The 12,320-nt window shown below is 40.5% G+C and overlaps 1 protein-coding gene across 3 annotated transcripts in view; it reads right to left on the reverse strand.

Moving 5' to 3' along the window:
* Nucleotides 1-2,076: 2,076 nt before the first annotated feature.
* Nucleotides 2,077-12,320, reverse strand: part of fnbp1l (formin binding protein 1-like) — a 52,057-nt gene continuing 41,813 nt past the window's right edge. Inside the window, exons 10-16 of one of the 3 annotated variants that reach the window (XM_085775022.1) lie at nucleotides 9,964-10,073; nucleotides 9,667-9,799; nucleotides 9,383-9,477; nucleotides 8,514-8,692; nucleotides 7,918-7,955; nucleotides 7,294-7,414; nucleotides 2,077-4,281 (exon numbers count right to left, since the gene is read on the reverse strand). In XM_085775022.1, coding sequence (XP_085631148.1) covers nucleotides 4,274-4,281; nucleotides 7,294-7,414; nucleotides 7,918-7,955; nucleotides 8,514-8,692; nucleotides 9,383-9,477; nucleotides 9,667-9,799; nucleotides 9,964-10,073 — 684 coding nt within the window. In that variant the 3' untranslated portion in view covers nucleotides 2,077-4,273. Of the gene's footprint in view, nucleotides 4,282-6,022; nucleotides 7,415-7,917; nucleotides 7,956-8,513; nucleotides 8,693-9,382; nucleotides 9,478-9,666; nucleotides 9,800-9,963; nucleotides 10,074-12,320 lie in introns of those variants that run through there. The other 2 variants (XM_085775021.1, XM_085775023.1) reach the window with 2 other exon arrangements.

Consider the following 12,320-nt stretch of genomic DNA (forward strand, 5'->3'; position numbering starts at 1 on the left):
TTGACATGTTCATGTCCTGCTGAAAGCACCTTTGAACCTGCTGCTGGAAAACAAAGACGGTGTGTTGGTGGTCGTCGCGGTTACGAAGTTTCCACAGAAACACACACGTGACGATGATCAGAGTTTAAAAAAGAGGAGGAATGTAAAGAAGATGTTTGTTTTTTTGCTGGATGTTTGTACATGAATTAGCTGCATTTTTTTAATCATACGTAGCATCTCAAAGCTGATTTGTTATTATATTTTTTTGCATAATAATAATATTCAGGATTACAGCACAGTGGCTATTACACAGCGCAGCTCACAGTTTCTACAGGTATATTAATGGTAGAAAATATTATTAACAGGACTTTTGGTTTATTTAAAGGGACAGTACACTCCACCAGAAAGGTTAAATTTAGAGCGCACTGTCTCTTTAACAGTTCCCATGATGCACTGAGTTTTTTTTTTTTTTAAACTCTGCAAACAGCAACATAAACACTTGTTTATATTCAACGTGGGACAGATGCAGGTTTCATCCTCACGTCACAATAATAAGCAGGGAAACAATCAATCTCAGTTTAATCATTTTCTGTCAAAGTTAATTATCAATCAGGCAAAAGAAGGTCGAACATTCACTTGTTGCAGCTTCTCAAATGCAAAAAATGTTTTTCTCTCTTCATGTCAGCGTTGACTAAATGTCTTTGGGTTTTTTTGACTCTTTATTGAACACAGTTATTAAGTGGAAGACGTGGCCCTGGGCTCTTATAGGTTTTATTTGTTATTTTATAGACTTATAATAATAATTCAATAATGAAAAATAAATAGTTGTAGCTCTAATTGTTTTTAACACAACTGAACAGTGTGACTGCATTATGAGTGAAACAAATAAAATGAAAAAAAATCTATTTAGCTCCCAAAAAAACAACTTTTCAGTTTCAAGGAATCTGCTTGTTTGGAGAAAAAAAAACATCAATGAAAGCTGAAACGATCAGTCGATTAATCGATTAGTCGATCGTCGGAACATTAGTAGGCAACTGATTTGTTGTTTTATAGACAACATCTGCTGGTTCTTCTCGCATGTGCAGATGTGATGTTTAGCCTATATGTTTTTTATTTGTTATATATGTATACGAAGGTAAACTGAAAATCTTTGGGTTTTTTAGATCGGACAGAACGAGACGTCACCTCCAGCTCAGGGAAATTACAATTTCTTTTTTTCCACAACGTTTCTGACGTATAGACAATGACAACGATTAATCAAGTGGTTAATAATAAATAATCGTTACTTGGAGCCTGACATGACATCAGATATGTACATGAATCAAAAAAAGCATCGATAGATGTTTGTATTTGTTTACAAGGCATCCGCATTTTTGCATCCCAAACACTTTAAATCCCAAAAAGGGGAAGTGTTTGAGGGACAATCCTCAAATTTTATTATTTTTTTTTTTTACACACACTCAAAACTACAGTGCACTCATCAGGTTTACGTCCTGCTCCACCAGTGGAAACAGCTGTGAAATAATATAATCTTCTACTGAGCATGGTGCAGTGAGTATCAGGGCCGGAGCGTGTCAACGTCTCGGCCTCTTGCTGCTTCTATTTTGACTGAATTCACCCTTTAAGATGTGGAAAAGTGAAGCTGTGTGACCAGAGGAGGGGGTTAGGAGAATTCAAGTAACAACATCTACAGCATCGTTCAGTACATTTCACAGCTTCATGGAGGAAACACGGATCAGAGCAGCCGAGGCGCTGCGGCTCCCTGCAGCTCTGATCAACCAGATGTTTTTTTGTTTTTTACTTTTGTTAAATAGCATCAAAGGGGAAGTCAGACTTTGCATGAGTTGTGTGTTTTTGTTCACTTGTGACCAGATACAGCGAGTGGTTAGAAAATAAAGTCGCCCAGAGAGAATCTAGAAAGAAAATCATGCAAAAGAAATAATCAGTCGTTGCTCAGCAAGTTAAAAAAAAAAAAAAGAGAGAGAGAATAAAAGCTCTGAAGAGGAGAAAACTAGTGGAGCTGTCTTTGTTTACACAGTGGTCATTCATCATAAAGATCACACGTCTCTTAGCAACAACACAGACCTTCAGTCAAACTCGTTCACTCATTTATTCACTTGTTCATTTAAGTCAGATTCAAATGCTGTAGTACTTAAGGGCAAAGTGCATCGGTTCAATTCAAACCTTGTTGTCTCTCATGAGGAGCGTCAATCAGACAAACCTAGAAACAGTCACCATGGAAACACATTCAGCATGACGTAAGAGATGTTAATATGTACAAATCATTCAATGGTAATAAAAAAAAACAAAAAAAACTTGACGTCACGCATGTAATGTTGTTGATACATGCGCACGTGTCGTCACATTCACAAATACAGCTGATTAAAATGGGAAAAGACTTTTTATCATGGAGATGCATGTTGAGTCCTCCACTGATGAGAGTGGGGGGGGGGTTGAGCCCCAGTGGCTGATGGGAGATGTAGTGAGGCTGAAGGGACATTTAAAAAAATAAAAATAAAATAAAATAAATCCCTCCATGGTAATTAAACATGAAGTTTTTAAGGCAGAGTCCGACCACAGTGGCACCAGAGTCTGATGTTGATGAAAAGAGGCTCAGTCCAGCTTGAGCTGAGTGAGGAGAGGCCGCCACCTGCTGGTCGACTGGTGGAATTACAACCAAAGGAGAGAAGAGGAAGAGGAAGAGGAGGAGAGAAAGAAAGAAAGAAAGAAAGGAGGACGAGGGGAGGAGAAGAGAGTTCACCTGCTTTCACCTGATAGTCCTGCTATCTGCCTCATGGGTTTAACCCAGCTGCTGTTTGGGAAACATTCAATAACCAAAAAAAACAAAAAAAAAACCCATACACATGCTGATGCAGCAGTCAACACACAACATACAGCCGATGATGCGCACACACACACACATACACACACACACATTTACAAAGTCACCAGGTCGAGTCTGGGAAACGATACGAACGCGTTAAAAACATGCGACTGTGTGAGAGGGTGAGGGCAGGCATGAGGAGCAGAGTGGCTCAGGCAGGCAGACATCACCAACAGAACACAGATGATGATGATGATAACGATGATAATAATAATAATTATAATAACGACGACGATGAGGAGGAGGAGGAGGACGATGGGAGTGAGTCAGAGTGTTAGTGGCAGCAAATATACTGTCAAAGCAAAACCTGAGCCTGAGAGTTAACACACCCTGATATTCTTCTGGACTTCATATTTTTCTCTCACAGGAGCCGAACTCGAGGAAAAATGAGAAATAGTTGAAATCATTTATGAAAAGTGAGAAGTGAGAAATCCTCCAACCCACAGCTTTCACTACTATCTGACATTAAAAGCTCATCACAAGCTTCACTTACTTGGCATTTCAACCGAATAATTGAAACATCCTATGACCGATAGTGGAGCTTGTTTTTTAATAATGAGCTTCAATACGACTTTTAACCTGCTGTAACACTTGAGTCAGCTCCTGCAGAGAAAAGACTGAGTCTACCTGGTCCAACATCGTTCCTGCTCTGGTTGGATCTTGAACGACTCCTCTGTGTGAGGCGCAGCCACCAGAGACGTCCCGCCTCCTCAGGCCGGTGCAGGTTTAGCAGCAGCAAAGGCGGCAGCAGTACGGTGGCCCTGAAGGCTCAACACACTGCAACTTGAGAAAACACATGCAAGCTGCAGATTCAGAGAACATCTTCATCAGTTTGACATTAACAAGTGTGGAGAGACACTTCCTGCTGCCAGACTGAATATGAAGCACATTTGTTTATTTGCATCTGTTTTGTCAAGCTGCAGAGCGTCAGACGTCTCAGAGTCGCCGTAGGAAAGTGAAGTGATCATAAAGGGAGGACTTGTTGTTTTTAGTTTAGAGCAGGTGTCCCTAATAAAAGTGGCAGCTGAGTGTTTGTTCAGCTCAAGTTCGTCACTTCCTGCTCTAAAAAGTTTCTTTTCACTTTCACGTTCTGCTGCTTTGAAGCTTCAGGTGGAGGTGGGACGTCTCCTGTGGACACATCCCTTCTTCTTTTTCCTCTGCTATCCCACAATGCTTTGCTGTTTATGGATATGTGAGCATGCAGACATGCAAACCTGCCTCCCAGCCCACTTCACCTCTTCTTTCCCTCTCTCTTTCTTTCTCTTTCCTCCCCTTTAGTTCTCTCTCTTTCTCTAGCACCCCCACCCCCTCCCACTCCCATTCCCACCACCACCACCACCACCAGCAATAATCAGCAATCAGCGTGAGCCCTCCACCAGCCAATCAAATCGCCCGGCCACCCTGCAGCCCTCAGGAACCTGCAGTCACATAGAGGAGAGAGAGAGTTACTGAAACGCACACGCAAGGTGCGCGCTCAAAAAGAAAAAAACAAAACTAATTACACAAAAAACAAGAATCAAAAAAGAAAAAAAACTGATGTTGATGAGTGACAGAATAAAAAACTAAAAGGAAACGACTGTCCTGACAATCCTCCATCTCACTGTAGCATCATATATCAGCGTATAGAGTTTATTAGCAGCATATTAACATTAAAACAGTGTTATACTGTAGCTGTGAGCAGATAAATTAAAGTTTGACTTGATGTGACAGCAGCCGCTATGACTGTTCACCTGCTTATTGAGATATTATACTGTAATAAACCATTTACTAACTGTTTATATGCTGCTAATAAATGTTAAGGTGACCATTATATCCAATACAATTTATACTAACTACACACTGTTATGTATTAGGTAACAATTAAGTACTTAATTTATCATTTAAAATGTGTTTAATGACTGTTTTAATTGTTAATAAATGATGTATTCAGCATTCATAATCAAGTATTATATTAATTACAAACCAGTTATTTATTTATTGGCTGTCAGTTGTTCATAAACCATTTAGAAAGAGGAAGTAAATAGTCAAATTATTCTGATGTAAATTTACGCTGCACTTGCACAAACAATGACTTAGACAATGAGTTTCCAACTGTTTATAAAGTCCATACTACTTTAGTATCAATGTAGGCTTTAAACATGATAAATTAAGTATTTAATAATGCTTAACTGATGCTTAACAGTGTGTAGTTATTATCAAGTGTTACCAGTGATTGATTCTGTTTAGACTGGATGTGTATGAAACGTTGTGAATGAAGCAAAACTGAAACGTCGCGTTCAGTTTTGACTCTTCCGAGCTGTGAGGCAGCAGAAACCTGCGTTTTTATTGTGAACGAACTGATAGCGTGACAGTAACATGTAATAAATGATAAGAGGCTGCTGTTGTTCTTCTCTGTACAGTCACTTAGTTTTTCAGGTGATCATGATGCTCCGCCCTCGTTTGTACTGGAGGCGTCGGCCTTCACACGTTACCACGGCGAGCCACAGGCTTACACCATCACACGGACGTCAGTGGAAACTCCAACTACACAACAACGGCTTTACACTAGACCAGTGACTCAACAACTATCAGGACGACTGCATGACAACATAAAATACATAATCTGTGTCAGTGACATGAGAACGAGTCTGTGAAATATTTTCCATCAGCTGAACTGAAACTGTTTTCACACTGGACGTCGTCACTTCCTCATTTCTACAGCCGTTTCACATCAGGCTTTAAACGGTTAAAAAACAAAAAGTTCAAAACCAACAATGTATTGATCCGGTTAACAGGTTTTATCTGATCATCCAAAGCCTGATCAATTATCTGCACTGATGAACACAGTGTCCATGTTTTCTCATTATAATGTAGATTAAGCCACGCCCATACTGGAGTGGGTGGAGCTTCATCTACACTGTGTTGGAAAAAAACACAAGCAACTTTAGTTTGGTTTATTTTTGGGACCTCAAATAGTCTAAAACAATAATCTGAGGAGCGACCAGATGATTTAAGGGACAGAAAAACTGTTATCTATCTTTAGCCTTAAGAAAACCTTCAGATTAAACAGGCAACACACTATGAACAGGTTTGTTATCGGGTTTATGATCAACTTTAAATTCAAATATGTCACCTAAATAAACATAAATATGTTTTTAACCACATTATGATCATTATCACTGCCAAATTAAAGTATATAGTTTCCTTAGGGTCATTGTTTCCATTAAAGGGTCACAAGCCAAACACAGTGCACTCTACTACACTATGGTATCAAATATTATTATTATTGATTGTGGCTGAAAATAATATCCAGCTAATGCACTACTCCTTCGCTACAAGCTGTGAAATATTCCCCCCCAAAAACAGTCATTTGCTATTTAAAGAAATAAAAAAAATAAAAAATGAAACTATGTATTTATGACGTGTATCTTCAGGCTGAAGTGGAGGAGCAGGGAAATAAAGGAACACATTGTTGGTTTTGACCTTTGCATGAGTTTGTTCAAAGTAAAAAAAAAAACTGCAGATGAACACCAGCCTGAAAATATCCCTCTGTGCTGTGAGAGGAAAAAACAATATTCAATATTAAAACCCGATGTAACGACGAGTCCAGTGTGAAAATTCCTCTCCACTGTTGGAGAAAACTGCATTTGACGCCACCGAGACTGAAACCTGAGTCGTCTCCGTCGGTGTCATTCTACCTTTAGTTTGATGGCACAGATAACACACACACACACACACGCACACACACATACAGAAAATAAAATAAAACAAATGTGCATGAACACTATACACACACACACGCTCACTGCACTCAGACAAATAAAAACAGATGAAATCAGAGCATCTTTCACTTCAGATTATGTCGACACGTGAATCCAAAGATCTTAAAATCAGGGAGGTTTGAAAAAGGAAACATTGACAACAATTAAAGGAATGAATAAAAATAAAAAATAAAAATACATTGTCTCTAATATATTACATAAAATAATCTGAAAACACTTTGATCGACAAGATGTGGTGAAGCCTTGACGAGGGCTCAAAACAGCAGTGGAGACATCTTCCACACGCACACAGACACGCACACACACAGAAATGCCTCAAATACAAAATAAACATCACACACACACCTGCACATATTTGTCTCTGTTCCCAGACACTCACACCTCCGACGTGAGAGGAGGATGAGGACGAACGATTAATAAACAGACTGATGGATAAAGAGATGGGAGGGAAATGAAAGAGAGAGAAAGGGGAAACAGACGAGCATCCATGCAGGTGTTCAACATGTTGTCTTTTGTTCCTCTGTGATGTGTCGCCGAGGAAACAGGAAGCAGAGATGGAGAGAGTGACAGAGGGATGTAGGATGCAGGATGCAGGGAGAAGGACAGAGGAAGATGGAGGTAGAGGACAGAGGAGGAGGGTGGTGGAGCTTCAGATGTAGGTGACGGCACCTTTGCTGTTTTTCTCCATGGTGATGTCTACGTAGGAGGTGGGGACGTAGCCTTCCTCGCCGCTCTGCTTCCTCGCCCTCGTCCAGCCGTCGCCTTTGTCCTCCTCGATGATGTACAACACCTGCAGACACACACACGGGAGGATGTGAAGAGCCTGGTTTTACGTGACCAATCAAAAGCTGCCTTTCTAAATAACTAGTTTGTAATTGATTTAAAAAATGCATTAATTATATTTAATAATGCTTAATTAAAGCTTATATATAGTGGGTCATTATTGTCAAGTGTTGTTTTGTGTTATGACCCTGATAAATCACAATCATTGTGTCACTGTAGTTGTGACCCTCACATCGTTGTGTTTCCTGTACAGACATGTCAGTGGTTTCAGTCTCAGAGAGAAAGGGAACAAATGAAGTTCCCAAGAAACAGTGTGAATTATCGTCACTTAAATTAAATCAGATCAGTCAGAGTCAAAACATTTTAATATCTAAGCTAATTTACAATAATAGCAAAGTCGACTTTTGTGGGAAAAATTGATCCAGTTATAATCAAGCAATTCTGTAATCAATCACATGTATGATTAAACAGTAAATAAAAAAAGAAAGCGAGTGAGAAAATGATCATTACCTCGTCTTCTGCCATCACCAGCGTCCCCTCGTTCTGACCTGGAGGTCAATCACAGCACAGTCACATTAAAGACACAGTCACACAGACAGTTTGTCTCAAATTAATGTTGATATTTGATCAATGGACTGAATTTATACAACAGAGTCAGAATCTGCACCGGTTGTCTGGAGCAACCTGCAGGTTCACATCCTGGAGCCGGGAATCGAACCTCAACCTACGGAGCTGAGCTGAACTGCTGAGCCAAAATGGTGCAATGACTCATCTTTTTTATCATTTATCTTAAGTAGAAACTCTCATACATGACGTAAAAATACTCAACCTATGTTGATATGAAATCACCAGACTGCAGTTCATTACAGTGAAACATCACCATGATGCTACAGTAGCAACATGCTGCCTTTAACATTTGTTTCTACAGTATACCGTGTCAGAAACCTGGCTAGTTAGCTTAGAAAAACACACACTGCAACAGTCTGTCTGCATCTATCACGACTCAGCAGTTTTCATTAGAAACCATGATTTTGAACAGCTGATCTCCTCAGAGCCGGGGCTGCTGGGAGATCTCCGGCGCTCTGTGCAGTGCTGCCTGTTCTCACCGTCAAACGAGTACAGAGCTTTGCAGTGTCCGATGACCGGCAGCGGGTCGTCGTCGTCAAACTCATCGTCAAACTCGTGCGGGTCGGGGGTGGGCTGCCCGGGCTGCTGCGGAGGGCCGGTGCGGTGGTGAGGCGTGTGATGCTCCTGACTGGTGTCGTCTGTGTAGCTGCCCTCGGGGCTGATGGGAAACAGGAAACAGGTGGATGAGCACCACTGAAAGGACTACTTAACTTCAAATTGAATTTAGTTATCAAAATGATGATATACTACTGTAATAAAGCTATTTTTAATTATTCATTCTAAGTGTTAATCTGCAAATTCCTAATAACACACTATGAATATACAGTATTTTTCAGGAAAGAGTTATATAATTATGTTATGAAAATGTGATTTTGTCTTCATCCATTGTTCATTATTATTGTGAACCGTGTTTGCTGAAAGTCTTCCCTTGTTCAGCCGATCCTGCTGTGTCCCAATTATGAAGGAATATAATTAATTAGGTTTGGCACTGGAATTGATTATTTGGAAATTAACCACTTCCTCATGTTCTCCATTTTTCCACTGAATTACCTACAGTGACTCTTCCTGGGGGGACTTCCCAGGGAATTATTCTATGACAGGGAATTAAGCGTTTCCTCATTTTTATTTGGCTGTTGGAGAAACAAAACCTCTAACATGAACCAGTGACATATTATAAATAGGTCTCTAAAGCGACATTTCCGAGACTAAAAATAACAGAAATCATCAGGAACACATTAATTACAACCCTTAGAGTTTCCCCACTGACAACTAATGTGATATAGTGACTGTTTTCTCTCTGTTAGAGTTCATGTTGTCTGTGTATAACGGTTTGTTGATATATTTTTACCTTTCTCGGCCCTGAGGAGTGTGATGGTGGTTGTCAGCGCTGTGTCTTCTGTCTCCTCTGGAGCTCTGCTTCCCCTCCACCTCAGACAACCAAGTCTGTCACAACAGAGAAACGCAGAAGAGGCTATTACAAATATATTTTAATCGACAGCCCTGTCATTCACACTGAAGATCTCTATACATACATGAGTGACCAGCAGGTGGTGCTATAATCAGTTCAAGTCAGAGTCTGAATGCAATTAAACCTGAAAAAAACTTAAAATCTGAATTCTGTCTCCTCTTTACCTCGTTTTTGTGGATTTCCGAGCGCAGTTTCTCCATGTTACAGATGGTCTCTGATATTTTGGGCTGCAGGCTGCTGGGGTCTCCCATCTGTGGATTTTTCTCATACACGTCTTTCATTTTGTTCAGGGCATCTCTGACAGAAGAACACGAAAACACACAAAGGAGTCAAACTGAGAGAATAAGATGTCATGAATCTGGCACACATTTGAGTAAAAGCTAATTTTCTTGCTGTTGATCTGCAGGAAAGGCAACTAAACAATATAATGTTGTGTAAAACTGGGAGTGAGGAACCGTTACCTCTGATCCATCTCTTTCTGTAGCTCTTTGTTGAGTTCGTCGATCCTATGCTGCAGCCGCTTCCTCCTCTGCTCAGGAGGCAAGTGACTGAAATCCTCCAGAGACGGAGCCTGGAGAGGAGAGACAGAGGTCAACAACGTCTCCTCCTTAGACCGAAAACCAAAGTTTGTGTCACTTCAAACCCCCACGCAGGACGAAGTCAGTGGTGTTAGAGAGAATCAACCCGGGGAAAAAACACGACAGAGAGAATAAAGATTAATGTGTGTGTTTCTTTGAGGTGTTGAACGTTACTGACACCCGACTTGTTTCCACTGGGTTTGTTGAGCCTGGATTTCATCGTGTGGTTTGGTTTGAGAATGAACTTTCCATAAAATTTTTTAAAGATTGTTGTTGTATTCAAACTTTAAAAGGGAGGGAACAGTGAGTTTAGTTGTGGCTCTAAATCAACTCTGTAAGTGAGGGTCAAACTCTTCTACCTGGGAGAGGATCAGCTGCTAACTAACACTACTGGGCTCATGTACTGGAAACTATGGGAGCTCCTACATGGTGACGTCACATGCACGAGCACCTAACACTGCTCTGTGTTCTCATAACTACTCTACACACACACAAACACACACACACACTCACACACTTACCATCTTTACCGACCACTGACGAATTGACCATTATAGTAAGAAGAGACAAACAACATGGGATGCTGGTTAGTCGTCAGTCAGCGTGTTAAACAGTCAGCCACTCACATATCTGCCTGTCGGTCGACCCATAAACCAGTTGGTCAGTAGGAAAACCAGTCAGACCAACGACATGTTCCCAGTGGGGGAAAACCAGGAGCCTTGTGTGAATATTCACCACTATTATATAAGTAGATAAATAACAATAGAGCAGGTTTAGGTGTTTTTATTCTCATGTAAAGGGAAGCAACATTTACACTGCAAGAGATGCATTTCCTCTTTTTGTTTACTTTTATTCTTAGGTGGAACTGGGACTTTTTGGCAGGTTAAAAAAAAAAATCCTTTAAAGGAAAATTCCAGTCATTTTCTAAGTAATGCTCTACAGCTCTAAGGTCCCCGAGTGGGACCATAGGAAAAAAATCAGAGAAAAATATGTGCAGACCGGACCTAGCTCTCCTCCTGCTAGCTGCGCTACACTGCAGTTAAACAGCGAAGTAATGGGGGCAGTTCTTCCAACAGCGACTTTGGCCTCTATCTAATGCTCAAAATATCACTACACATGCTTTGCAACATTCACCAGTTCCTTACCACACAACACTGAGTTTGCATAACTCCGTTAATATGAGAGAGCAGTGTTAACGTGTTTTTATCATGTACCTATGTTTACTCAGCATCCAGGTTAGACCTTACTAGTCGACTGTCGAGCTTGGGACTGTTTCCATATCGGTCTGCACATATTTTTCTGTAGAGCGTTACTTAGAAAATGACCGTAATTCTCCTTTAAGGTCATTACAAGGATTTTTTTTTTATTAAAGAGGTAATACATGAGTGGCAGAGATTTAAAATCTCTCCCTGTATGTTCTTATTCAGTGCAGATTTCTAGAGGCTCCCTGTGGAGAGTCTGACTACTGGTAATGTTTTTTACAGTATCATGTTTGCAGATAATCGTTGTTGTTTTTTTTTATATGTCTTTGAACATTTCCTGTATCTAGGATTTTAGCATTTATCTTGTTGCTCGGCTACACTGTAAATCTGTCTCGACCTGAATCTCTTCCCTAGTGAGAATAAATGTTGAATGGATGAATGAATAGTGCCGCTGATGGTCTCATATTTACAGTCTGTAACATGCAAATGAGCAGCGCTGCCATATTTGTTTACAGGAAATCTCCACAAGGCTCCTTTAATTCAAATTCCCTGCCTTTCTGTGACTATAACCAAACCAACAGGTGGTTGAAAACTGGCCAATCACAGATGGTTCCTGAAGCCAATCAGAGCGCTGGCTCGACGCCGCCGGGGGGCCGGGTGTTGTTTACAAGTTTGTGTCAAAGTGTTTGAAAGCAGAGAGATCTGCTTCACAACATACTGACACTGTTATCAGAGACACACACACATCACCGCAAACACAAGCCAGAACAGCATCAGGGCAACACACCCGATGGTAGTGACACATTTTCAGGCCCTTTCTCCCCCCGCCCGGACACAACACGGTAACCATGACGCCCAAAACCCCTCCAACACACCATAAACCACAACACACCATAAATCACCAAGGATCCTTCATCTTAAGATTGGAGCAAACCTCTGTCTTATAAAGAAAAAGAGATAAAGAATCACATAAAACAAAAGAAATAGAAGAATAAAAGGTGAGAAAGAGTCATTATAATCATTATAACAGTGTCTGCA

This window comes from Trachurus japonicus, chromosome 4 (assembly GCF_045865225.1).
Source record: "Trachurus japonicus isolate A0001 chromosome 4, Traja_1.0".
Taxonomy (NCBI): domain Eukaryota; kingdom Metazoa; phylum Chordata; class Actinopteri; order Carangiformes; family Carangidae; genus Trachurus; species Trachurus japonicus.